The sequence below is a fragment of the Gallus gallus genome, chromosome 9 (assembly GCF_016699485.2).
Source record: "Gallus gallus isolate bGalGal1 chromosome 9, bGalGal1.mat.broiler.GRCg7b, whole genome shotgun sequence".
NCBI classification, from domain to species: Eukaryota; Metazoa; Chordata; class Aves; order Galliformes; family Phasianidae; genus Gallus; species Gallus gallus.
This window is the reverse complement of record NC_052540.1, coordinates 23,591,904-23,619,893: the sequence shown is the minus strand read 5'-3', so window position 1 is coordinate 23,619,893 and position 27,990 is coordinate 23,591,904. Positions and strand designations below refer to the sequence as shown.

Sequence of the window (27,990 nt, the reverse complement as noted above, 5' to 3'; positions counted from 1 at the left end):
AAAGCTAAAGACACAGAGAACAAACTTCCTTTATTCTGGTGGCTGTGAAGCCTGGATGTTTTGCTTTGCCTGACTGTCTGATCCATTATTGCAGTTGTTTGAGGTGAGGGATCAAATGAGCCAAAGCAAGAGCTGGCTGCTGCAAGGATGGCTGCTCCTGCAGCAAAATGAGTCCCCTACAGTAGGTATATAGGATTCACTGGAGTAAAGCTCTTAGGTACATTCACTGTATTTTACCTTCACAGGGCCAGGTTTATGTTCACATACTTTTGTCTCATAATTAATTTTCACAACATAAAAACACAAATGTCTTATTAAATAAGTTAGCCATTACATCTTTTAAATTCACTTTCTTGAAATACAGTACTGGCTAAAACTATAATTCAAGAATCTATAGTTAATATGATAACCAAATTCCAATTGTCCCTGCAATGGTTACTAAGATGTTAGTCTAAATTTTTTTTAAACACAGAATTAGTTAAACTGAAAACAAAATAAATCCTCACAAATCTTGAAAGTACATTTAAGTACATTTCATTTGGCTTTTTCAGCAGTTAAATAACATGCATTAACCATCACCTAAAACATGGCTACCTTGCAAGTTAGGATTTTTATTTAAGAAAAACTACAAGCTATTATACTCATCCAGCTGCCTCAGTCTGTGGTCTCTTGTAGCTGTGGCCCATCAAATGAAATCTTCATAAACACATGGAGAGGAGATAATATTGTCCAGGAGATAGTGTTTCTCAAGCAATTCTTCACTGGAGAATCACTGTAGTAAGTGGTTTTCTTCAGTCTCTCATATTTGGTGTGCCTTTGCACTTGGATTGACTGAATAATCTTGGGAACAAAGAGCATTTGTCTGTAAAGGGAAAAAAATTTTTTTTTTTTCCAATCCTGTCAAAGGAAGAGTATATGCATATAGACAGTGTAGTCCAAGAAGAGGCAATGGATGTCAGTACCTTTTATGCATTATGAATTTGATTCAAAAACAGTTAAAATACACTGAAGGGTATAAAATGCACTGGACTATAAGAGCTGATTATGAAAAATCCCACGTACCTGAGAATGCAGCATAAGTCTCTTTTCCTATGTGTACTCCATTAATGTATTATATGCAGAAATTTGTCACAGTGTATCACAGTGTAAATCAGCTCTATAACAAGATAGTGTTTAACAATCTAATCTGCATTTGTTAGTATACGCGTGTACATCATTCAGTTGTGTGTCTATATATATACATACATAGACATACACATTTTGGAATACTGCTCTTTCTGTCAATTAACATAATACATACCTATTATGCTTTGTCTTTTTAGTACATGAGAGCTGCTTTTAAAGTTGTATTAGCTTTGTAGAAGAAAGAAATGTCAGAATTCTTTAAGATTCAGGTTTTTCTCACAGGCAAGATTGCTAAAGTAATACTAATAGTTAAATAACAGTGTTTGTAAGGCTAAAATATGCCTTTTAAAAAGAAACTGCTACTGTAGCTTTTCAGTACTTTGAATAGTGACTTCAGCTTTATTCACTAAATGGTTCATTTTGTTCTAAATAAAAAGTGAGAGGGAGTCTGATTCCATTAGCAGTTCTTGGGCACAGAAGTATTATGTCTCATGACAAGTTCTTTCTTAAATAAAAAGCTGCCATTTTAATTTCATTGACAGGGAGCTGAAGAAATAGTTAACATTCATGCCTTCAGATTCTTTTTTTTTTTTTCCCCCAAGCAGTAATGATCTGAACTTGCAATATTCTCGCTTCCACATTACTACAAGAAATATTAAGTCATGAAATACTGTTGGATGCCTGAAGTAGAGCTGAGTACGCTGGCATGTCCTTGAGCTCTGTACTGCACCTTTGAGAATAATGAACATTATTAGGGTAGATAAGCTCTTACCTTCCTTTGGGAGCACTGTGTAGGTTGCTTCCATGCCTGCATGGATGTGGTCAGTAACGTGACAGTGCAATAACCACACTCCAGGGTTCTGTGGGATCATTTCCACTGTTTGAAATGTTCCAGGGAACAAATCAAAGACATCTGCCCGGTAGACTTCTGTTTGCTTCAAGATGAGAAGAAGCGATCATTGATCAGTGTGGCATAACCAGACAGCAGTCACAGGAGCTACCTTTTAGTTATGTTCCCACTAAAGTCTTCATCCACATGAAAATACATCTGTATGTCATTTCACCTGGCTTTTTATTTGTCGTAGCTCACATTCTTAGCAAAAATGAAGGGAAAGGAACTGTTACCTTATAGTCAAAGCTGTGGCCGTGGAAGTGTGCTGTGTGAATATCTATTTCATTGCCCATTGCCATCAAATACCAGCTTACTTCATCTCCAACATGCATAGTCAGACCATGTAAATTTCCAAATACTTTTCCATTAATGGCTAAAAAGCAGGAAAGAGAAAACAAGATTTTGTTCCTTGTTATTCTCAAGGCTCTAGAAGAGTTAAAAGCTACAGTTAAGCAAAAGGGACTGCTTTGAGTGGTTTATAAAAATAATTTCAAAAAGGTATTAATGCATTGTTATCTAAACAAAAAAGGACAGCATACTATAAAATGGGTCTGATTATGTCTGCCACATTTAACTAGAAAGCAAGAACCATTACTAATTAGTAACTAAGAATTACTAATTCCTAAAAGTCTGCATTTCCTGTGATGCATTGTAAAGGATAAGCTTTATGAGGACATGCTTTCAGGATACACATTACATTAGCAAGCTATTCAGATTAATTACTTGCTAACATAAAAATTTCCAATTTACATTTTAATCTTCTCATCCTCAAAAATGTCAACATGGGACTATTTATTTTCATAGGTTAGAATGTGTAATTCAGTGGCAGGAGCTGTAAAACAGTGTGTGAAGTTTTTCTGGCTTTCTACCCTATAAGTGGAAAAATCAGGGAGGATGAGAAAGTTCAATTTATACATAGTACTTTTAAACACATGATTTTATAATGTCTCCAGAGTTACATTAATTAAGTTAGGAAACATACCATGCATTTTGTTACTTTCAAGGAATTCCTCATTTTCTTTGTCAACAAGGTGCGGGTTGGCGGAATAGGTTTCAATGTTTTCATCCAAATACCATGACTCATTTTCATCAAAAACCATAAAAAGAAGAGCAAAACGCACTTTCTTTCTAGTATGAGATGATGGCAAATAATGTCTAGGACACACAACAAGTGTGCCTATTAATCCACTGTAAGTGTCCTGAAATTACAAATCAAAAATAATTATAAGTGGTGACTAATGCTAGAAGCATAAATGAATGGCAGGAGAGCCAGGGAACAAGAATATTGGAGAGTGTAACTTTCAAATTCTGCCCTGACTTTACTGCATTAATCAAGAGACCTTTAAATTGAAAGGCATGGTAGTGGGGAAATGACCTGACTGATAAAGCAAGAGTTTCAAACCTCTGTCCTTTTTGCTGTAAGTTTATCTGTGCTGAAGTCATGAACAGAACTCTTCAGACTGATGCTAGTAGTGTACCTTAATGATGTCCACCATTGAATGGTATGCCCATGCAGTACAGTGCAGATCGCCTCTCTCAGAACCAGATCTTGCTGATATTTTCCAGACATACATTTTAGTTTCACCTGAATTAAATAAACATTGATGAAGGTTAGAAGCTTTCCATGCACTTATCTGAAGGAAGTCCTGAAACAAGCATTATCTCCATTTACAGCTTATACTGGTCTTGATCTTCCTCTTCCCACGTAGTGCACTTGCTACTTTCTTCTTATTTCCCTTCTGCAGAACCCCAATAATTCTTGCCAATGTTCTATGTGGCTGCCCTATTTAGAATCACAGAATGGCTTGAATTGGAAGGAACCCCAAGGAAGATCAAGTTCCAACCCAACTGTCACAGGCAGGGCCACCAACCTCCAGATTTGGTACTAGCCCATATTGCCCAGGACTCTGTCCAACCTGGTCTTGAACACCTCCAGGGACAGAGCATCCACTGCCTCTCTGGGCAGCCTGTTCCAGCACCTCACCCCTGTCTGTGAAGGACTGCCCTCTGACATCCAATCTAAGCCTTCCCTCCTTGAGCTTAAAACCATTCCCCTTTGTCCTGTCAGTATCTGCCCGCGTACAAAGTTGATTCCCCTGCTTTTTATAATCCTCTTTTAAAAACTGGATGGCTGTAAATGAGGTCTCCTCGCAGCCTTCTCTTCTCCAGGCTGCATAAGCCCAGCTCCCTCAGCCTGTCTTCATAGGGCAAGTGCTCCAGCCCTCTGAGCGTTTTTGTAGCCCTCTTCTGAACCCACTCCAACAACTCCATATCTTTCCTGTGTTGGGGGCCCCAGACCTGGACACAGTACTCCACATGGGGCCTCATGAGGGCAAAGTAGAGAGGGACAATCACCTCCCTGTCCCTCCTGGCCACCGCTCTTCTGGTGGAGCCCACAATACCGTTAGTAATGGCATGTTTTACCATATTTAATAGAAATAATCGTATCCTTTGTAACTTTTAAAATAATAGCTAGTATAACTTATGCTTTCCTTATATCACCAAATCTGCTTTTTTCATAAAAGACATGGCCAAGTTGTGTCAGAAAAAAAATTACTGATATGTCAAGGACTAGACACATAGCAATAGTTATGAGGGGCATTTTAATTGTAGAAATAACTCAGCCATAATCAGCATCAAAACTGTAAGAACCTGAGGTTAAAAAACAACAAACTTACAAACGTCAGGTCTTTTCTGCTGCCCTAAAAGTAAAGCTTGCTAAACCTTACTAGAAGGCTTGATGTAGAAATAACATAAGGGTGCTTTGATACCTGGGTTGGTTATAGCAACAGCAGAACTGTCTGTTTTCACTCCATGGGCATGTATAGAATAAGGTCTTGATGCCAGGTTCTTAAAAACTATGTTAATTTTATCTCCAATACTTGACATAATCAGTGGCCCTGTTCAATTGAAAAGAAAGATTAAGGTGATTTTGCAAATGATCAGAACAGAGAGAGAGAGCTTACTGTGTTGAAACACACAACATGATAAGCCAGCCAACTTGAGCAGTTGAAGTTAGGCAACTAAACAGGGACGTAAATTTCAGCACCTACGCAAATACTGTATGTGTATTTGAAGTCAGCTTGGATGGTGGCAACTTTTTTGTCAACTTTGGAAATACTGTAATCAGGTAGCAAACCAGTAGGTTGCTGGTTCTCCCCCCCCCAGCAAGCAATGAAATCTGGTAAAGAAAGTACTGTAAGAAGCAATACCGTGTAGGTTTGCGTACTGTGTGTGGCTAGAACTAATACCGAGTATTGTTCAAATTGAATTACCTTGAATTTGAAGGTGCTGCTCTTCCTCTGCTCTGCTTTTTGGAATACTGAATGTCTGATCTGTGTACTCACGATATACTACTTTTTTGTATTTTGAGCCAATGAATTTGTCGTCTTTATTTAAAAATGGATTGCCAGGGCTGGAAAAAAACAAACAAACAAAGAAAGCCCAGTAAATAGATATGAGAATATACCTGAGATTTCTTCATGTATTTCATACCATCTTTTGCAGGTATTAAATTAACCATCAAACAAAAATCTAACTCAGTGGAATGGTAATCTCATAGGCCATGTCTTCACGAAGATATTCATGTTAAGCTGGCAAGTCCTGTAGGGCATGAGAGGGGAAAAAAAAAAAAAAAAAAAGACACCACAGACAGACTGTCTTTATAGTATTTGAGAGAATGCTGAGCACTTTGACTGGGAGAGAATTCAAATGGCAAGAAGTCATCCAACAATTTGCATACCATAAATACCAAAATAAAAGCCCTTACTGACTTCTACGGTTTTGGAATGTAGCCTAAATCTTGTAAAGTTTACATGACTTGCTGAGTTGAAAAATGAGGCACTGCTACCCTGATGGTATCATGGGGGCTGGAGACAAAAAAGAAAAAAAAGCCAACACCAAAACAAGCCTGTTAACAGCATAGTCCACATTACTTGTGCTTAGAACTCTGAGGGAACTTGCGGTGGTGTACGGGGCAAGGGAATCTGCTATCAGTGTGAAAAAAAAGTATATAAAACATGAAAATACAACAAAAGCAATAAATGTAGGCAGTTGCTATCTACTTCTCAAATTAAGCTATATCGGCAGAAGAGGCACACACAAATTCATCAGTTCATTATTTATCTTCTTCTGATAATTGGCTTGAATTATTTGATGCCATCAGTTCACTCAGTGAGATTCAAATACTGGGAACAAAACAAGGTGATGAGCTTCACAATGAATGGATTCAATCACAAACTTAACGTCTTGTGTAAACTGAATTCACGAGAGGAGTGAAAAGGAACCTTACTCGCACTTCAGATAAACATTAAATTTTTTAAGTAATCAAATATCAGGACAAAGTAGTCCTATCTACAACTTGATGGACATCTTAAGCATTCCACATCAAGGACAGTACCAAAAATAGTAAATAATAAATGCACATGCTATACCCAGGATCCAATAGAACCTGCAGCTGGACCGTTTCATCAACAGTGCCCAGGCAGTTCTTGCGCAGTGGCTGCCCCCACTCAGGCCAGCTCCCCTCAGTTTTACAGTTTTTTCACATGACATCATACGGTATAGGATATCTCTTTGGCCAATTGAGGTCAGCTATCCTGATTTGACATGTCCCCTCGCAGTTCCTTGTGTCTCCCAAGCGGTGTCACTGGCAGGACACGAGAGGCTGAAAATCTGAACTGTCCTTGTGTGTGTACAGCACTGCTCAGCAACAACTAAAATGCCTGTTGATTTTTGTTCTAAATCCAATATTTTGGATCTCTCGTCATACCAGTCACTATGAAGAAAATTAACGCTATTGCAACTAAAGCTAGGGCACATGGCAACGTTATCAGAGAAGGACCATAAGCACATATACATTTTTAAGGCTCACTTGAAAAGGTGTGTAGAAATGCCAGGATTGCAAGGAGGAAATGGCTCAGAGGCGAACTTGTTCCTTTGCATTCTTCGCATTTTTTCCCCCTTGTATACATTTTAACATACCTTTCCTTGTGATATTGATGCCGCTCGAATTCCCATGTCCTGTTAGGGGAATAGTCCCATTCAACTTCCACAGCAGCAATATAGTGCGTCTTCTCATGCAAATACAGGGATGGATCCACATTCCTCCAATGGCATGGTTTCACTTTGTACTTCTGTTTCATGCCTCCTCTGTAGTGATCTGTTGTCAGGCATGATACTTCAAAAATTCCTAGAGGTTGTACGGGAAGTTAACACTTCAAGACACAGATCTTTTTTTGTTGCTCTTAAAACCGTATTATCTATTTTCATCTAGAGTTTAGAGGCCGAAACACGAGCCATTGTTTGTATAAGTTCGAAATTCTTTGTGTAATATGACTTCTTGTCAATTCAGCACAGATGTGGAAGCTAAGAAAACCAAAGCTTTAGCATGAAGAGCTTGCACACTGTTTGCTACTCTTCACACACAGCTGTAGACAGTTTTAGCATCCCCAGGGATCAAAATATCTGCTATTTACAGTTTCTAAGCATAACATGCTCGCAGGTAAGCAGTTTCTAAACAAGAAACAGAATATTTCAAGCACTGAAGCCTTCAGATATCTTGTATATCAGTCCCACTGAACCAGAAAGGAAGAAAGAAAGAAAAAAAGAAGTCTAAATTTTTACTCCTTTCAGTCATTTTGTTTAAAATTAAAAATATCATTAAATAACTTCACACCATTTCTTTCAGAAAATTATTTCGATGTACTCATGGTCAAACCTGTCTTTTTTTAGCCACTGTCACAAAATAATAAAAAAAAAAAGTAACAAAAGCCTTCTCTTAATTGTTTTATGGGTACCATTCTACAGCCTTTGGCACACGAAGATGACATGGCACACTGGAGCTAGCAGAGTGACTACTCTCAAACTCTGGTGAGGTTCAGAAGGAAAGCAGGATCCTGCCCATTTAGTGGCAGAGCTATACAAGAACATCAGAGGGCTTCAGCTAAAGAACAGATTCCCTGGAAAGGTCTGTTTTTGGCAACACTGGGAGTGTTTGCATCCTGCCAACCAGCTGTGAACTGTGGCAAGAGAACCTTTGCCAGGAAAAGGCCAATAGCAATTTTTATGCCTGTCAGAGGAAGTGCTGCAGTGAATTTCTATAGCAATGTAATACTGCTCTGTCGGGGATACAGGCTGAAAACAAACAAAAAACCCAAATAACCAAACGGGACGCTTACCTTCAGAATCAGGCTTCATAATAGCTGTAACAAACGTATGTGGAAATAGATTTGCTGTATCCTTTCTTGCTCCTTTTGTTACAAATGTGTTTTGTGAAAAGTATATCCCATGAACATCGACTTCTGACCCTAAGCCCATCAAATGCCAGGAAATCACATCGCCTTTACACATCTCAAGACCGGGTTGATTTCCATACATATAACCATTAATAGCTGTAGAATATTTGAAGAAATAAACCTAACTTTGATTAACACAACTTAATTCTGCAATACAAATTAAATAAGATTTAAAATATTATATTTAAAAATAAATATCACTTTAAATGTAATGTGATATCTTAGAGTGACAAAGATATTAATATTAAAATACTTTATCACAGCAGCAAAAGTAGAGGATCAGTTCAAGCAAAAACAACTTCTTAAACCTGGTACTTTAAAAACAATTTCAAACTGTTCTCACTTTCAGCGTCTAAAGCTCAAGGATCTGACCTGAACACCTGGAACCTTCATTGCTTTACACTGCAAGGATTCTACACTCACACAGCAGAGACAATCCCAAATATTGCTGGTTCAAGTTAATAATTCTTCCTCCTGTGCAAACCTACCAAAGGCTGAACCTTTGCCAGGTGCTACTGGAATGCTTACTACTGAAGCTCTGTAAATAATAGAAATGCCACAAAGGGCAAATATAAGAAAGTGCACAGGCAAACGTGTTCTAAAGATTATAAAGTATTTGCAACACTAAGAACTGAAGTAAAAAGTGTTCTTTCATATGAAACTGGAAATAACTTGCTACACTATCAAAATATATTCACCTTGAAGCTCAGCTCCACTCTATTAAAGAAGCAATGATTTTCACTGTAAGGCATCCATAGTGCTGGTAAAGAAATCCAGCTGTGGACAAAAATATACTCCTTTCAGCCACATCTTCTCTAGGGCAGAGGTCAGTTTTCCTCTTGTTACCTGGCTACATTCATAGGGGGTTGCACATGGGCTGCAGACCTCATTCCTTCGTGTCTGCTGGAAGAGGTACGTAACAGCGCCAAATCGTCCACTGCTGACGCTGAACTGCTGTCAGTATATTTTGAACTGATAACCACACTGACATGAAATTGAATTGCTTTCAAATATGGTCTGTTCCAATTGAAAGGAAATTAGCATCTCTGTTACCGTAGCGTCCCAGTCTCCACTATGAGCTCGCAAAAATAAAAAACTTAGAGAAGGAAGGAAGCATTTGACTAGCAAAATATAAAAAGCAATTTTCTTACAGTGCATTTTGTTAGACTCTTGGAAGTCCTCATTATCTTTGTCAATTTCATTAGGTTTTGCTGTAAACATCAAAATATTGTCATCCAAGTACCAGCTCAGATTCTCATCAAATACTGTGGCAAGTAGAAAAAACTCCCTGGTCACAGTTTTCTGGAAAAAAGGAAAGGGAATGAGTGAGGAAGGAAAGGAAAATAAAAATGAGTGAAGAGATCATGCCAGGAAAAAGAAAAAAAAACACAATAAAATCATTCAATGTGTATATTAATTTGAGTGTAATTCACAAACTATCATAGATGCATGCATTGAAACTTCATTCAGGCAACCCTAAAGCTGTCTACCTGCTGTATGTGATGGGTAGATATCTGCTGCTAACAGCCCTTCCACCAGCAGGAACCACCTCCAGAAACAGATTCACATCTTGATCTTTAAAGTCTCTACAATTTTCTAGCCATTCTCATCCTACTTAAGACTTGAAGGCTGATGATTGTGACATTGATTTCATAACACAGTGTCTGCCTATGTGGAGCCAGGCTGATTTTGCTTTTCCTAAAAAATAAAACTTTTTTTTCTATTTTTTAAATAGTCCCCTGAGTGCATGGGCTGGATGGTGATGTGCAGAGCCCAGTTCAGGAAAAGAAAGCAGATTCAGTTACAGTGATGGAAATGCTTCCATGTTTTTCTTCTTTGACTGACCTGTTTTGCAGAAGGAAGTAGAGCTCCTTTCCTGCACACCATAAGAGGACCCACAAGGCCCGAACTGGTGTCTCTGACTGAATTCACAGCTGAGTAATAAAGCCAAGTTAAGCAGTCTGGGTCTTGGTCTGTGGGGCCCACATCTTCTGGCACAGTCCACTCATATGTAAACGTAGTACCAGGACTGACATGGGAGGCTGGAGATTCAGTATCTGTTACAGAAATCATTAGGAATTAAGCCTAATGAAACCTGTTTATTTTTTCACCTTTAACTCATTAATGTATACAGCAGCTGTTCTCTGCTGCTTGCAAGGTCCCTCTCCACAGACGCACCTCTGGAGGCAGTTCTATACAACGCTCCCTCGTTGCTCTTGTGGTAACTCACACCATGGGGCTGGATGCTAAATGGGCGGCTGGCATTATTTCGGAAAGTCACCCTGATGCTCTCGCCCACTTCCGCCTTGATAACAGGTCCTAGAAGAGAGCACAGAATCTAATTTTGTGTAGAGTGATGTAGCAATCAGCACGAGCTCATAGGAATGGCTGCCTGCTTTTCCCATTGTAATTTAACTGCCCCTGAGCTTGTCTGGCCACAAGCCAGGTCCCTGCTACATGGCCCAAATCTCATGGCATCCTAGCTGCAAATGGACTGTTCACCTCCCATGAAGGCCCTGTGTAAACAGGACAGTTCCTCCCTTTGGAAAGGGACCTGCAGACATTAGTACCAATCTCAAACTTGCTCCCAAACTGTGTCAGAAGTAGCCAGCTTATAAGCAGGGGTAGAATTGCCTAGTCTGGCTTTGTAACTCAGGTCTATCTTTTGAAGACCATGGCATACTCCCACAGGCAAGTTGGGGATGACCACAGCATTGCCTTTAAGAACTTTGCATACATCCTGAGGTGCCTTTTGGAGGAAGCTACAGGCATCAGTGTCTGTAGGAGGAAGGGAGCACCAAGGAGGGAGGAGGTGAAAGGGCATTATTGGCCAGTCAGTAGAATTGATACTTTTCTCTGATAAATCTTTATCGTAATTCTAAATACCTTACCTAAGAGACCAAGATGTTCTTCCTCTGGAAGCCTTTTTTTATGTGCTGTGAAAGTACCATCTGTATATTCCTTGTAAATGGCTTTTTTATAAGAGCCACCAATTCTTGTCTCACTTCGTTCAAAAAATACATAAGATTCACTGTGTGAAAGAAATTGGAATAGATGCAAAAAAATTCAAGTCATGACATTACTAACACTAGAGCAAAATTTATCTTAAGATTGCAAGGGAAAAAATTGAACTGACTTGTTCTGACATTTATCTTAGCATTAATATTTAAGCAGAGGTGAGGGCAATTTTACTTAAAAGCAAATTCTACCATAAGGCTTACTCTATTTAGCATGCACATATCAATTCTGCTTGAAAGTGAAACTTCTTGAAGGCATTCACCTGTCAGCAATTAATTCTTGTCCTGTAAAATGGTTCAGGGCAGATGGGCCATAATTCCAGATAATCTCTTCAGCAGCAATGAAGTATTGTCTTATCTTTGTAGTCTCATTGTGATCTATTGTGGATTTTCTACAACCTTCTACTTTAAAAAGGGCCTGCATACCACCTGGAAAAAATGATGTAGAGAAAATTAAAGTGAAGAAGCTGCAATTCATTTTTCTTCCCTTGATTCTAATAGCTCCTTCTCTTACCTGGAGAATTCCTAGCGTACTGCTAGTTGGCACTTTAGACAAAGCCAGGTACTAAGAGACAGACCAGGTTTTCCTCTAAATCTAATCACTGGCTCATTTGTGAAATTCTTAGGTCTCTGTACCCTAGGAGACAGATCCGCTAGTGAATCTCCTTGCTGGATGTACAAACAGTACCAAAAAAGTGTCCTTTTACAGCTATAATGGGCCAATTTGTAGGATTTCCCTGTTGCCCATGAAGCATCATCCACATCAAGATACTGCTTGATGCTCTAGTTATCTGAAAACTTCTACCCTCTGCATCTGAATTTGTAGGACAAACGTATTCCTTCCCATGTCAGAATTTTCAGATCCTGGAACCTGATTTTGAGTTCTGTATCCATTCTGACTTTTGCGACAGATGACTTCTGTAACTCATTTAGAGGGATACAGATCATGTAAAAGCACAGTGTTAGCTTCTACATACTTCACATGGTTAAAAAACATGGGAAATACACTAAGATACAAGGAAGACAAATGCAGATCGTCTCTGATTATTAGCCACTGTTCTTTCCAGAATGTGTCACTGTCAGGCAAGTTAACCTGTCTGTCCTGCGCCCTTGCCCAAACATGGAACTAGCACTAACTTTTTTGTTGGCAAACAGAGCGTTGTGATCAGTTACATTCAGTAAAGGGTAAACATCAAGATGTTGTTTGTCTAAAGTCCAAGTACACAAAAACATAGCAATGCCAACTGATGTCAATTGATAACAACTTCCCATTACCAATAATAATGTTTTTCATTCTGTGGGTACATTCTCAAGCCTATCTAATACACTTGCAAGCACTTCATTTGCTATAAGAGAGTGGGGTGGTTTTGTTGTTGTTTTTTGTTTTGTTTGTTTGTTTTTACCTCAAGGAGAACATTATCTGGCAAATAACCACATCAGGAGTAGTGCGAAAGAGACTCATTAAATTGGTATTTCAAGCTAAAAAAAAAAAACAAACAAAAAAACCTGATGTCTGTGATTTATTCTGTACCTTCTATATGGTCATTCACTTGGCAGCTCAGCAGCCATTCCCCGGGATTCCTTGGTATCATGAGGGCATCAATAAATGTGGCTGGGAAGAGGTTAATGGTGTCAACTCGATGGTGCCTTTCTATTAAGGTCTGACCATGAAAGTAGGCTGAATGGATGTCAGCTTCATTACCCATGCCAAAAAGGTGCCATTTTACCTTATCTTCCACACACATTGTGAGATCTGGGAGGTATCCATACATGTACCCATTGATTGCTGGAAAAAAAAAAAAAAAAAACCCACCACATTAATAATTATTACCTTCACAGACCTCAGGATCTTTACTTCAAAAGTGAGTGACGATTACTCTATTTTTCAGAATAGAGAGGATCTCAGAACAAAAACACTGGATCTTTGAAAATTAACCAACATCAGACACAAACTGTATCTTCACGTCTAACTGCAGCTCCTGCTGCGATTCTGGAAACCATGTATGAGCCAAAAGTACTTTCTTTTTTGACACTTACAGTAAAACTGCAATATTATATAGTACAGTTTGTGACTTCGAAACAAAACTAAATTACAAAACTGTCTACAATGCCCAGCAAATTTTACTGAAAAAAAAAAAAAAACAAACTTGAAAATTTGGTCTCTAGGAATCTTTTTCTGCAATTCCAAAGGGTTGATTGTACAACACTGGTCATGATTTTTTTTCCTCCTTTTTTTTTTTTTTTTAAATTTAAAAGGAGTTTAATTCTCCAAGAAAATGTTCTGTTTTAAAAAGAAGTCTTTAAAAGAGACAACGTATAAAAACAACAACAACAACGTGTCTTTACATCAATAGCAAGTAACATTAATATAAAGTTCTCTCACAGTGCATTTTATTGCTTTCCTGAAAGTCCTCATCATCTTTGTCAACTTTGGAAGGCTCAGAACAGTACATTCTGATATTGTCATCTAGATACCAACTGAGATTTTCATCCATCACAGAGAACATAAGGATAAACTCAGCATCAACGTATTTATCATTGTCCTTATTCATTGCACCTGAAAAAGAAAGTAGCACATTCTCTAGCAACTAGCAATATCTGTTCAGTTTTAAGCATAGTATCAGTAAGGCTGGTGACTGTGTACTTGACATTTTACTGTTTATCTTTAGTGTGACTATACATACAAACTTACAGCCACGTTGGGAAAACAAAGGTTGGTTTTAACATGCTATAAAATAACTTCGCTAAGAATAAATACTGTATGCGATAAGAATGTAAAACATTTGTTCTACATATCAGTGTTACATTTTTGCATTACTAGCATGAACACATTTCACACATTTGCCTAGCACATAAAATCAAATTAAATCTCATCCTGTTATTAGAAGGCAGCTAATTGACAAAACAAAATCCACTATTTCAAAATGAACTGTAATTTCCTCTTCCAGCAAATTAGTTTATGTTTATCAATTGCCATTATCAATCACCTTGCGTATGTAGTAGTTGATTCATGTTTTACCTTTCTTGCAAATTATTAAAGGCCCAACAAGCCCTGAGGCAACATCTCTTGGAGCATCTATGTGAGAATGGTAAACCCTGGTTATGCAGTCTGCATCTCCCTTAGCAGGACCTTGATCTTCTGTCACATCCCATGTATAAGTGTACTGGCCTCCAGGCTTCACAGCATCATCTCTTTTTTCAAAACCTTTGGTATTGTCTGGATAAAAAGCACCTGAGGAATGGCACACAGCCAACATTAACACATTTCACAAAACAGTATCAGAATAGCACTTTGAAGTTCACTACATGCTGCAGTAACATGGATTGAATACTCCAATAGAGGTAAAACAAATATTTTAAATCAGATGAATAGACCTTTCCCTTCTGCTAAAGAGTTCCCTTAATTGACTTTGAATTCTGCAGGTGTGCTTTGACAAAACTTTAAATTGATTTCTTTATTTATTGGGAGGGCACAATGTACTTCTGCTACAGAGACAACAGCTAAAATATTTGTAAAACATTTGTTAAATATTGATCTTGGAATCTATTCTAAAACATTGTATTCCTCTCCAGGGAACACAGGTGTTGCTGAAATAAGAGCAACAGAGGTAAAACTGTAAACATTGTTCTATGTATTACCATACAACATGCTGTTCTGCTCCCACAGTGGATCAATATCAAGTCACATATTAGGTGTAATGAAAGCCTTTTAAAAATATTAGATGTTAAACTAATATTTCATAATTATTTTCCCAACTGAAAAATGTTCACAGACTACTTTTGACAGTATCTACTTAATAATTCACACACTGCTTTTTAAGGCCTATTAATAAAACTTCCAGTGGCTATATTCCAGTGCAGTCTTCCTTGCAGATAATAGTAAGGAAAACTACTCAGTGAGGTGCATCTGGCAGAGTGAATTGTCAGGCTACAGCCTCAGGGTTAGATGTCATCATACTACATCCAGTAGTTTTCAAGGAGGAAACTGGAATCACAGTATTTCCTCAGGAGGGACATGCTGCTCTTTCTGACAGATGACACTTACATTCATGGGTTGCTGTATGCGTAAAAGATAATACAGAAACACTCTATAGATGTTAGAATTGTCCAGAAGGGAAGGTGACTTTTCTGCCTAGCAACATGCAAGGAATCCACTGATTTCAGTGAAACTGCAGCAGTGTTTCACAGCCCGAAGATCCCTCACTACTGCCAACTACAGGTCTTCACTAATCCCAATAGCTTTGCTACAATACATCAAAGCCTGACAGGTTTCTATTTCATTAATTTATTTGCTAAGCTGGAGTCATTTCTCTACTTTAAGGAACTTGTGTATCTTAGATCTCACATGTCATTCAGAATTCTTAATACTGTTTAAGTTATAACTCTTAGCAGTATTTTCTTAACAGCAGCATCATTTTTTTTTCCTTCAGACATCCCTATGTTACCCTCATTTCATGTTGATCTAAAATTGCCTCTATATAAACCCCACTTTTGGCTCAGTATTTCACTCTTGAACAACTACCAAAAGTTCTTTATCAGATCCTATTTTAAACTGAGTGAGTCTTCTTTTAGAAGATAATTTGCTTAGGCAGTTGTATCTTTGATGACAAAGCTTTTGTTAAATTCTGACACAGAATGGACTCAAGCTTACCTTCATTTTCCTTTGTATATTTTACACCATGTGGATGCAGTGTGTAGTTTCTGGAAGCAAAGTTCTTCAAGTGAATAACAATAGAATCGCCAACTTCTCCCTTAATGATAGGGCCTAAAAAACCTAACCAGGAAGGTTTCTCAACTATCACGTCATATAAAGTACTGGTGTACTGAGTGTAGACAGCCTTCTTATAAGTGCTTCCTATCCTTTGTGGTCCTCTTTTAAGGAAGACTTCAGCTTGCCTGTAAAGAAAATACACAAACATCTATAATGTCAGATATTTACTTTATATTTGAATAGTGCTAATTAGCAGTCTCAAACAAAGACCAAGTCTCTGTAGCACTGTGCACAGTCTTTAGAAGCAAATATATTCATATTCCTGAAGAGTACAGGCACCCATGTAGAGACTAAATGTTACACACCAACTACTTATTTTATAGACTGAAGATAAGGGTATTTGATACAATTTTATGCTGCAAGTCAAACAATCGGCCTTCCTGCTCGACGTTTTTGTATGTGCAGGTTTCAAGTTCTGTATAGTTTTCCACAGCCAGTTAACACCAACAAGTATCATGTTATGTTGGCTTCACAGTCAGTGAGAAGACTCTTCTTATTTCTGATATGCTTCTTCACTGTCTTCATTTAGTACAGTTCTACTTCATTTTAAAGGCACTGAAAAAAAATAGAAAGGACAACCTTTTTTTCCGATCCAATACTTTCTTTGGTGCCACTAATATCTGAGTTTTCTTTATTTATTATTCATGTCTTCAGGGTATTCCCTTCCTCCTCACCACACTTATCCTCCATTTCTCTTTCTCACACCGCGCAGAGCCTTCCTTGCAAGAAACATCCCAGCTGCTGCACCTCCACAGAAAAGTGACCACTGCCAACAACAAACATCTAAAAAGGAAAACTGCGCTGAACAGAAAAATTTTAATGTGTTAAACTTTAAAAACGTAAAAGCAGAAGCCTTCCCTTCATCACTGCCACTTGGCTAATTCAAAATATTACTGGGCATTCACATGATGATTTCCTTACCTCTAGTTAATAAACATTTCATTACAACAAAGTCACAAAAAAAAAAAAAAAAAACCATTACATTGTACAACATTTTTAATCAGCAGAGAGTTGTCAGGAAAAAGTCAATATTTCCTTATATGTCTGCCACCAAGTCCACTGACACCAGCACAATTCATTACACTGACTTCACCAGGTCCTAATCTGTTTCTAGCCTCTAAAGCAGACAGTGCTATAAAATAAAACTCGATCAGTATGAACTACATTACTTACTCTTCTTCTGCAAAACGCTGTCCAGATATGAGATCAGTACTGCCGGGTGCATAGTCCCATGCTGTCTCTGTAATCCCAATGTAGTACTCCCTGGTCACTGCCCCAGTTCGGCAACAGCAAAAAAACAGCACGACGTTTAGCAAGTATAGCTTCATTCTGCATTCACGAACCTTGTGGAAAATGTGAAATAAAGACACAGAATGGGTACATGCAATTTCCCCTTTATATGGTCTTTCTTTCCCACCCCCACCCTTACTCTCCTGGTTTGCTTTGGCGACTATAATAAAATGTTACACAATGTCTGTGTGTGTGAAGTGTAAACAAGAGATTCTGGTAACCTTGTTAGTTCTCGTAATCTTCAAAGGATTTTTTTCCATTTCTGCCAACTACTAGAATGCAAATTACTACTTAGACTGTTATCAGATTGTAAATCTTGTATCTTAATTGAAGGTAAATAAATTTAGCTACCTTCTTCGTTGTCTTTATCCCTGTCTCTGTAGCCTGTATGTGTGGACATAACTGAAAGCGAGACAGGTCTTACATGTGCAGACTTCTGCTGCATATTTACCTTGTGCTTTCTGAATCTACAAATCTCTTCTGCTTCCCCTTTGTACAGCAGTTATTAAACTGGCAAGACAAAGACGGATGGAGGACTGAGGTTACTGCTGTCAGAGCAGCATTTAGACACTGGCACATACTTGGATAAGCTCTGCTAATCTACCACAGTTCCCATGAAAATATAATTTTAGCACAAAGTATGGAAAATACAGCTAAAGAAGAAGTGGATATGTATTCAAGGATCGAGGCCAAGACAGAGGAATGGTTGCATTCCATTTCCAAGCAATTTCAGTACTGCTCAAATGGAAAAAAGGCTCAGGAATTCCACAGAATTAACTTATCTTATCCTCCCCCAGGCCTGCTACCAGACAGGATAAACCACATTCCTCAATGATTAAAAGCATAGTAGATGTATGAAGCTCAAGATTATCTTAACAGCTACCGTTATCTAAATTTACTATTCATTTCTGAAGGTTATACTTTTGTTTTATTCAAATTCTGCAAGTGTTTTTCAATGCAACAGGTCAATACAAAATAACAACAGAATGGGACCCTAAACCAGCACTTTTAAAAAGCATCTAATCAGACTTGAAATTTTTTCAAGCATATATCCGTGCCGTGGTTCATCTGAAGCTGTGGACATGTCAGGCCAACTGAAAACTTGCAAATTGTAAACACTTCTTTAAAAAATATATATATTCACGGTCACTTGGGCACTCTTAAAATCTCTTTTGTACTCTGAGCACTGATCACACATTGAAAATGACACTTCTCCCTGTATGACAGTTTCTTTGAAGCTATTTTCATAATGCTTAGAAAAATTATGATTATTTTGGATGGAAGACTAAAATTCAGACCATAACTAAAGTGCAGCAGGTTTCCTTTAACAGCAAAGAAATCTAAACTTCGCGTACCTGGACCAAGCTATACAGACAAATTACCAATAGTAACCACAATCCATGCACAAAACATCAATCACCACCACAGTGTCACCTTTTGGAACCTTCTGAAAAGCTGCATTAAATGGAAAATTCTGCTTCTGTCTAAAAGACTGTAACTGAAGCCAAGTTTCAAAATTTGACTGGATCTATCATGAAATTTTGGAGTTTCCCAAGTTGGCATCACGTGCTCAGAACAACTTCCACAAGATTTTTTTCTTCTACGCAGATGAAAGTCAGTGATCAGTGGGAAGATCAGTTTGTTGAGACTGCATATGCCTCTTTGTAAACTAACTGAGCTAAAAATAATAATAAAATGTTAACCTCCTCATATACTACTGAAATTCAGAGTCATTCCTCTATACTCAGCTAGTATACATGCACACATAGGTGAGCTATTTAGTTTAAATGTTTTCAAAGGTCACTTGACTGAGAAGAAAATGCACACCACCAGTGTCCTAGAGGCCCTCTTAGTTATTTAAGGGTAAAAATATGAACATTTCTTTGCCTTACGGCTTTGATGCTCCTCAATTACTCTGCCTTGACTTGAGAACTGTAAAGAACTGCTGTCAGTCTTACCTCCAGGCTTCAGCATTAACTCCTCACTAACAGACAGTTATGAACTCCAATCTGCAGCTTTCTTCCAGGAGTACCATGGGGTATTTTATGTGCAGATTTGAGCAGACAGCGTGTGCATTCCAGGTTCAGGAAACCTTCAAAAAAGGGTTTCCTGTCTGCCAGCATGGTTTGAGCTTTATCCGGGCTCCACAGGTCACATTTTCCTTCTATGATTGGGATTAAGCCTGTATTCCGCAGCTGGAGAGCCAGTCACATCTCAGACATCACGATCAGAGCAGTCAGGTGCAACTGGATTTCAGGTCAGTTAATATTCCTTACAGGAATCATCTTGATGTGTTGGCATTTTGGGTTTGTTTTGCTTCTGGACACTGTTTATTAGAGACTGTATATTTAGGATTGAGTGGAGTCTTTGAGTGATTAGATGAAATTTAACTCTGCCTTACCTTTAGAAAACGTGTGTCAAAAACCCACTTTTAGTACTCACACTATCAATTTCAAATTAATAAACTGCCTATTTAAAAGGCCAGCAGTCAAGTCATGGTCTAGTTTTAGCCAGGGCAATGAAGATGCCAGTATCTGGATTATGGATAAAGAGGGTTGTAGAATCGATACACTCAACAAGAACAACATTGCACTTCTCTTCTTTTGATTTATGTCACTAAAATAGGGGACACAAGTCTATGGTGGAGCAGAAATGTAGATTCACAGGGCACAATTACAATAAAAACATGAAGTAAAGACAGCCAAGCCTTGTCAGTGGTTAGGTTGTCACTACTGCTGATAATATTACTACAGAAAATGCTTTGAAACCGTTGTGTCTTCTGTCAGCTACACTCAAGATTGCACATTATAAGTGACAGATGTTACTGGAAAGTGGAGAGGATGGATACAACAGTAAGAAAAAGGGTTAAGTGTTTTCAATAGCAACTTCTAGGTAGTTCGTTGCTCTTATCCAGCATAGTAAAATCTACCTCAGTAGATCCTGTATGTCTAAAAATAAGCTTGTTATTTTCCCCATGACTGAGCTAGAATCTGAGTAGAACACTGTTTGATTTCCTGAATGAAGTAGGGCCCTTCACCTTAGCAATATTTTGCAATTTTAGGGGTTTTCTACTCTGAATACGTGCTCCACATGTACTAGTTTTCATCCAAAGAACCAAAAGCTTTTTTCAAACTCTTTCAAAATGAATAACTCCATTGTTTACAGGCATGAAGTCAACAGGATTCTCCAAGATACCGGGAAGCAGCAATAGCTGGTTATTAAGTTTGTGGGGTTTTTTGCCATCTCTCCTCAAACAATATTCATAAACCTGTAGGAATGTGAGATTATCGTTGAAGTAGTTATATGATACGACGCATATTTATGCCTAAAACAAGTGTGCCGTTGCAGAATCCCCATTTTTTCATAATGCCTTTTTAGCACATCTCTGAACATCCATGCCATCTTGAGTTGTCATCCAAAAGAGTAGACCCATTCATAAACATCAGTAATTTTTTATTACTTCTTTCAACCTCATAGAAACTAAATTAAAATTTAATATACATTTTTCAAATTCTACAGAAAGAAACCAGCTTTTCAAAATATCTGCCAGAGGAATATCAATGCAAAGTCTCAGAATTGTCTTGAAACGGAATTAACTAACTGAAATTCTGAATGTTGTTGGCAAGAACGTCAGCCTTCTCTTGCAGCAAGGTCAGAATATTTACACGGTAATAACAAGCTAGCCCTTAGTATTCACAGGGTTTCCTCATATACTTCCTAAATTCTCATAATAATTAAAAACAAACAAAAAAAAGCCTGCCTCTTGAGTAAGAAAAAGAAGAAACCCAGTTCACCTACTAAGGCACACTAACTAGTATAGCTGACTTTGGAGATGGGTATCTCAGTTTCAGTCAGGCCTAGATGCCTTACCTTGGTAAGACTTGCTAGCCTTTTCTCAGAAATTGCTTTGTACAGTTAATAAGCTTCTGGGACAGAAAATGTCTGCCATGACCATCAGGGTCTGTCTGTAACTAAAATTCAGTCATGTAGAAACCACGACTTCGTCCAGCACAATAATTCTCAAGGGAGAATTTCTCCTGACATGCTAGACTTTGAATCGGGCCCTTTCAGAACAACAAATACTCTCGGCTTCTAAACAAAGAGAGTGTACTATAAATACAGCGATTTATTCCAAAAAGATGGCTTTACTGCAAAAGGAGTTCCACAGTATTCAAACCTCCCTACTGTCAGAACAAGCTTGAGGGTGAAAAAAAAAAAAAAAAAGTCACTGCCAGAGACAACTGGACAGGTAAGAAAACAGCTTTTCTTTGGAAAACAGTGGTTCAGCATTTTGCCATTTTCAGAGAATCCCAGCCTGCAAATGAAAAGGAAGGAAGTTTAAGGTCTGTTTGTTTTGGGATTTTTTTTTTTTTTTTTTTTTTTTTTTGTCTTTCAGCTCAAGCTAATATATAATTTGTTTGACTTAAACATCCATCTCCTAACCTAAACTCTACATACACACAAATGAATGTTAGAAGAAAGGTGCTCAGAAGCTTTTGCTGACATGGGAGTAAAATTCTCAGCCACGTTTTTTCTTTAATCAGAGCACTAAAGGTTAGAGCGAGCAGTCAGCCACCCCTGGGTACCTCGAGGATGCAACAGATTTACTATCAGCACATATATCTTCTGCTAATAAATGTACAGTAGCAAAGAGAATGCACAAACCAAGACGGAAGGTCATTTACTGAGAGAAACTGCTGAAGCTAAACTGACCTTTAAGATGCTGAAGAAATGACCTCAGGTCTTTTGTTACCTGAATAAAAACAGAATAGGTCCCACACAGTGTACGTTTCAGCTCAGCAGCCACTTTAAGAAAACAGATGATCAACTGCAGTCCACTAAGAGTCATCAGAATAGAGAGTAAAATGATGGTCCATTCCACAGCATTAGCAGGTTCAGCACACTGAGACCAAGCAGAGTAATCTCTGAGGTACCTATTATAGAAAAAGCAACGTGAGGAAAATTAGATGTGATTTTTCCAATTAAATTTAAATACACATTATTATACGTTTACTATATAGTAAACCCATACTATGCCTTATACGCTTAAAGTTTAGGAGCCAGTGTCTGGTCTTTTATTACAGTAGAGTAAGTCCTAGGTAAGCTTGCCAAACTTAGCTGAATAAAGACTTGTGTTCCTCATCTGCTTCATCAACTTCCAAGTAAGACACCCAAATGTTAGAAAGGTGTTTTTTCCCCAAATGGCAGAACATCCAAATGTGATCATTCTGACCAGTGCATGCAGCCTGGATGGCAGAGCTGAGGTGTGGCACCATATGCAACTTCCACAGCCACATTTTGCATCCTTGAGGAACAGCACATGCCAGCTGTGCCCTTTTAACTGAGACATGCTATAGCCTGGTGGTTCATTGCAAGAAGCTTTGTTAGAATCACTTGCTCAGTGATGGTTGTTTATTTCTTAAACATTCATAATTTTGAGCACATTGTTCAGCACCTGGCCCTTTAAATTCCAGCTACCATTTTATGCACATGTATTTCCAAATGGGATGGTAAGGCTGGCAATACATTACAGAGACTGCAGGATGCATTTCAGGTTGTTAAAAGAGATCTGACTTCATGCAGAGATGGCTATACCTATATTATAGGAACTACTAACTGTTGTATGCTGAAGAAATGCACCTGTGATTCACTGACAAATGTAATCCTCAGCACATTCTCATGCAGCTGGAAGAGCCTGGTATTATATGCCTTGAAAAATCCAAGCCTTATAAAGCTTTGATTTTTTAAAGGGAGGATGTAAAATCTTGAGGAAGTATCCTCACAGTACTGATCCTATGAAACATTTCAAGCTTCTGGAGTCTGAAACACCAACAGCACTTTGCTCAGGTGTTTTATGAGACATTGCAGCTGTATGCATAACCTTCCAATGATCAAACTGCAGACCTCATTGATATTGTTATTAAATATTAAAATGACATTCTATAATCTTTGAATGAAGAACCTGAGGAATTTAAGAGAATATTGTGGAAGTTTATATCTACACTGAATCTGATCTTTTATTCTTTACTACACGTGGTTGTGATCACCACCAGATAAAGGGCACTTGCCTCTACGGACCTCCAGGTCCGATCAGTACAAAGATTCTTACATTTAGGCATTTGTCATTAGGAAGCAAATACCTTTACCTTTCTTTGAAGATTCCGTTGCTCATTGAACAACTTGAGCAAGTCTTACAGTATAGGTTTTGTGTTCAAGAGACTGTGCCATTTTGTGTAAAGTCCTGACAGAATTTGTCTGACCATTGTTTTGATGAACAGTTTATTCTACCATTTAAAACTGATGATTCTTACCCTCCAACGGTATCTTTGAAGATGTAATCCCATCCACTTGATGAATTGCAGAAGGGGCCTTGGATCAATCCCAAGGTAAAAATGATGCAACTGTATCCAGAGAAAGCAACTCCAAGCATGGCTAGCACAATTGAAATAAAACTCTGAGGAGAGAAAAATGTTAGTGTGTGAGCGCAGTCTCCACATCATATGCATTCTCTCTCCCTGCCAACCTACTTCTTTGGGGTTGAATTTCAAGTGTGGTTGTCCCAGTCATCACTACTGGGAGAAAAATACTAGGCAATGATCAGTAAGCATACACACACAGAATAAAGACAGAGTTTAAGGCAGTTTCATAACTATCAGTTAAATACTGATTTTTTTTTTAATCTCACATTCCTACCAAACTGTATCCCAGAATGTAAGAGGAATACAAGCACACATTTAATATGTTTGCATCCCAGATACTGCATATTGAGTTGGTACTAGAAACAAAACAAAACAAAAAAAAACAACACAAGGAGATGAAACTATTTAGTTGTGGGACTCTGTTAAAACGCTCCAGCCTTCTTATTTTATCTTATTTTACAAATATTTTTTTTCCATCCTGAATATGTATCAACAGGAAAGAGCTGCCCTCTCTGTGACCTCTCAACTGGACTCAGAATCCTTCTCAGTGAAAAGCAGCGAAACCAGAGCAGAGGAAAAGGATGTACTAGAGACACAGGAGCAGGAAGCCATGGAGAACAAATGCCAGAGACAAGCAAAAATAAAAGATAAACTCACTCTGTAGGTTTTGTTACAGCTCTCACTCTGGCAGCACCGATAGAACACATTACATTCCAGTGCTATGAGAATTACTGCCAACAGAAGAATCTGTAAGGGAACACACTGAGTGAAATGACTGCAGGTGTAGTGAGATAAATTCTCTTCCTTAGCAACACATGTGCTAAAAAAAAAAAAAAGTCAGTAGTATGGTGAACTTCCCTTTGCTTACTGGATTATTTAAACCCGATACTAGAATTTCAATAAGTAAAATTTGGACTCCAGAAACACAAGCTGTCGCTCAGAAAGGCACTCCTTTGAATGAGGAAATAGGAGACAGCAGTTTCTGAAACTGTTTGGATAAACAAAGGAGAAGGTCCTGGATTTGTTACTTGGAAGGGCTGTTAGTAAAAAACTTCAAGAAGAAAGAACTAAGAGCTAACTCAGAAATATAATGGTTATCAGCCACCACAGCATTTTAGGTAATCCACTGTTTGGAAATAATACATAAAATATGAGCCACCTGAAGCTTTGCTGACATTTACACTTTTACTGTTGGGATGAGTTCTAGCAAAACATGCTGGCTAAAGTCCAGCACTGTTCTCTCACAGCCAAGAGGAGATGCACTTCAGTACCAATCACTTCTGATCAGCTGGAACCCCTTTATATGCTACCAGTATCTCTCTTTCAGTTGTAGTATAGTGGGCCTTGGACCCTCTGTATCCTCAACTCCAAAACCCTATGGGTTGACCTTGAGTCTCCCCTGGGGCTTTCTGTCAGAAGCTCCAAGTGGGACCACTCTGCCCTGCTGCAGCATAGAGCATATTTTTTACATCATTATCCTGTGTTATTTATTCAAAGGCTTGTTGTTGCTCAGAGACCCACGTGAAATCATTTCTCTTCCAATACATTTAAATTAATACACTGCAGGTACTCAAGAGCTTCTCCCTGTCCCAGTGCAGCCTGAGTCAGCCCATGACAAATGGTAGGACTACATTTCCACACCTGGGGCAGTTGATTCCAGGTGTACTGGATGCCCCTCCAAGCAAACTGCTTTCACTTGCTACCCTCTTCGTAACAGGAAAATATACATGCTAGTAATAAATTGTTAAAGATCCAGAGGCTAAAAATGTTTCAAAGTATGAATGTAGCTTTTGCAGTTAACTTTTTTTGCTAAGTTTTCCAACTATGCTCCTCCATTAAAATTCTTTGTGTGATACTCTTTTCCCTATGCTCAACAAAAGTTAGGATTTTTTCTGGTTTAGGAAGAATACACAATTACAAAAATAAAGTTTTAATAACTCTCCCAGTTCAGCAGCTTCATAAAAACACCTCGCTCATGCATATTTGCCCTTTTCAAATACTGATTCTGTTCACACACTTTTATTACTTTGCTACTTCCTTTTTCTGAGGCTACAGATCTTTATGAACCTGGTGAACAGCATGAGCAGCAGGCAATGCCATATTATTACTGCAGATGAGCATATTACAAATGTAATGGGGAAAATACAGCTACACCAGTCACAGTAGGACAATTCTCTGTATTTAGCCCAATAACAATGACATTGTGAACTGTATCCATTCCTCTGTATACTGAGCTTAAGAACCTGTAGACAGTTATGATAGGTTTTTATAGATCTTTGCTTTGCCTTGCTAAAGAGCTTTAATTCTACATCCATAAAGGAATAAATCAAAATAGTGCATGACTCAATAACACAAGTGCAAGTTACACATAAACAAAAAGCCAACAGGAAAAATAAATCGGCCTTGCAAAATCACATATATGAAATAAAGTAGCATACACAGCATGTCATTCAATATAGTCACAATTTCTTCAGCTTGATCAAGTTTTCTGCTTGTAGCGTTGCAAGAAAGAAATCCACAGTTCCTTTGAAAGTGTAATTATCTCACTTCACAGTAACTGAAGATTATTTGCAGTAGACTTGCAAGTCATTAATGATCCACAAAATCAACACTTACCATCACACCTGAGAAACAGATGCCTTCAAAATACCACACGTAGTTGGGATGCTGGTAACTGGCAACATATGAAGCATTCCCATTAGGGAAGTATAAAAGGACATTAACAACAATACTCCAAAGTGCAAGAGGTATCAGCAGACAGCTCAAACAGGTTCCACATGTTTCTAAAGCCATCTATCAAGAATATTAGAAGCTTTGCTCTTCTAAGCTAACAAAAGATTACAAGGTTTTAAATATGAAAAGTGTTCTGACCTCCTCTGTTTAATTCAGTCACTTCACATGACTCCACTGCTACCGAAGTGCTCAATTGTTGGTAGAGCAATAGACAAGTTCTGCTGTCTAAGCTAGCTGTCCTTTCTGAGCATATGTCTTTAAGCAGCAGTTTCCCTTCTCAAAGATCCTCCTTAATGATCTTCCTAATGAAATATGTCTACAAGTTAGACTCAGGAAGGAACATAAAAAATCTCATTTCCTAGTGACCGCTTAGAAAGACACTCCTCCTGTTGAAATGGATTCCTGTGCAGCTATTCTGAGGCATGAGGCAGACTGTTCATCATTACCACAGCAGTAATTTTTCTGACCTTACATGGGCTGTTCGATGGATGTCAAGCATCTGCACAGAAAGTCCACATTGCCTCAAAGTTCATGCAGATATTGGCCTAAGAGCAATAGCTATTACTATTAGAAAATTGTAGCAACACAATCTAAAGGAAACAGAGGCCCCTTCAACACTTGACTGCATACGAAAGCTCCCATGGACCCCAGCACTGCCTGCTGATGTGAGGCATCTCTTCAGAAATGCTAACTTGAATCTCAAGCACATCACAAGGCGCGCAGAAGCCCAAACAATGCCAGATAGAAAATGCCAGGCAGACATCATCACATTTTGTTATTATTTTCAGCAGAATGATGAAGCTGAACTGTTTGATGAGATAAATCCTGCTACTTCACGCTGTTTTATTCTGTACTTACACCTTACTCTGTATGGCTACAGATCCAACCTATGTACACAACAGAAGGTCTGGCTGCTTTTTTAAATGCATTTGTGGCTCTGCACTGTGAGAAGAAGGAGCCAGGCACTTTCCTCATTTTCATTTGTCATTTTGTTCTGACAGCCCTGTGCAACTAAGCATCCATTTCAGTACAGCAGAGCCAGAGCTGCTTGAATGTCAAAGCACAACCTATACCTTCTTTCCTTGCCCCGATAAGTCATGAGAAAAGTAATTCAAGATCAAGCTTAAGGTATACTTAATAGGAAGTTCAACATTAGAAAAAAAAATTGGGGATCTTTTAGAATCAATAATTGGGGAATATATATATATATTTCCCAAGGAAATGGGCATGGTTGTACTCATGCAACTGCACCATTTTTTTTCCTGTCCATTATGTGCTGTGACTCTCCCTTTCTCCATTTCCCTGTTTCCCCTTCCCGCTCTTTTTTCTCCCCAAGAGATTTCACTTTAAAACCCTCAGACATTACTCTGAGGTTCTTCCTATGCTTCCTCTTTATTCCCTGATCACCGTAGGCATGTTTTCAGGCCTCCCCTCTAACTGTAACCGG

The 27,990-nt window shown here is 38.3% G+C and overlaps 3 protein-coding genes across 12 annotated transcripts in view; 1 reads left to right on the top strand and 2 right to left on the bottom strand.

The window, feature by feature from the left end:
• Positions 1-26,427, top strand: part of HPS3 (HPS3, biogenesis of lysosomal organelles complex 2 subunit 1) — a 46,816-nt gene extending 20,389 nt beyond the window's left edge. Inside the window, exon 18 of one of the 8 annotated variants that reach the window (XM_422849.8) lies at positions 24,307-26,427. The gene's annotated coding sequence lies outside the window, so the exon portion shown is untranslated. Of the gene's footprint in view, positions 1-1,730; positions 2,189-5,524; positions 7,789-7,825; positions 8,267-8,662; positions 13,173-16,813; positions 19,104-24,306 lie in introns of those variants that run through there. The other 7 variants (XM_025153439.3, XM_004943589.5, XM_004943592.5 and 4 more) reach the window with 7 other exon arrangements.
• CP (ceruloplasmin) lies at positions 12-17,471 on the bottom strand. 3 transcript variants are annotated; one of them, XM_040705989.2, is made up of 19 exons: positions 17,275-17,471; positions 16,407-16,656; positions 15,982-16,226; positions 14,350-14,562; positions 13,714-13,887; positions 12,862-13,116; positions 11,594-11,759; positions 11,205-11,344; positions 10,492-10,632; positions 10,159-10,370; positions 9,465-9,615; positions 8,197-8,409; positions 7,001-7,208; positions 5,293-5,432; positions 4,789-4,917; positions 3,496-3,602; positions 3,000-3,216; positions 2,251-2,390; positions 12-2,060 (listed from the first exon to the last, which is right to left on the bottom strand). In XM_040705989.2, the coding sequence occupies exons 2-19, from the start codon at positions 16,556-16,558 to the stop codon at positions 1,632-1,634; spliced, it is 3,432 nt and encodes a 1,143-aa protein (XP_040561923.1). In that variant the 5' UTR covers positions 16,559-16,656; positions 17,275-17,471; the 3' UTR covers positions 12-1,631. The 3 variants fall into 3 exon arrangements, with proteins under 3 accessions (XP_040561923.1, XP_015147339.2, XP_040561922.1); XM_015291853.4 differs by lacking the exon at positions 16,407-16,656 and having other exon boundaries at positions 12-862; positions 1,898-2,060; XM_040705988.2 differs by lacking the exon at positions 16,407-16,656.
• TM4SF18 (transmembrane 4 L six family member 18) lies at positions 20,828-26,822 on the bottom strand. Its single transcript, XM_001234068.7, has 5 exons — positions 26,427-26,822; positions 24,468-24,557; positions 23,703-23,845; positions 22,145-22,325; positions 20,828-21,706 (listed from the first exon to the last, which is right to left on the bottom strand). The coding sequence occupies exons 1-5, from the start codon at positions 26,601-26,603 to the stop codon at positions 21,692-21,694; spliced, it is 606 nt and encodes a 201-aa protein (XP_001234069.1). The 5' UTR covers positions 26,604-26,822; the 3' UTR covers positions 20,828-21,691.
• Between the last annotated feature and the right edge of the window lie 1,168 nt (positions 26,823-27,990).

Bases quoted from the DNA above. Each gene is read 5' to 3' on its own strand.
- CP (XM_040705988.2), bottom strand. From the start codon at position 17,429: ATGAAGCTATACTTGCTAAACGTCGTGCTGTTTTTTTGCTGTTGCCGA. The intron at 13,888-14,349 runs GTAAAACATGAA...TTTCTTTTTCAG, and splicing joins TTTAATAATTTGCAAGAAAG to GTGCAATGAATAAGGACAAT. The intron at 2,391-2,999 runs GTATGTTTCCTA...CCTGCTTTTTAG, and splicing joins TGAAAGTAACAAAATGCATG to CCATTAATGGAAAAGTATTT.
- TM4SF18 (XM_001234068.7), bottom strand. From the start codon at position 26,603: ATGGCTTTAGAAACATGTGGAACCTGTTTGAGCTGTCTGCTGATACCT. The intron at 24,558-26,426 runs GTAAGTGTTGAT...GTTCCCTTACAG, and splicing joins TCTGTTTCTCAGGTGTGATG to ATTCTTCTGTTGGCAGTAAT. The intron at 22,326-23,702 runs GTAAGAATCATC...TTTCTATAATAG, and splicing joins TTCAAAGATACCGTTGGAGG to GTACCTCAGAGATTACTCTG.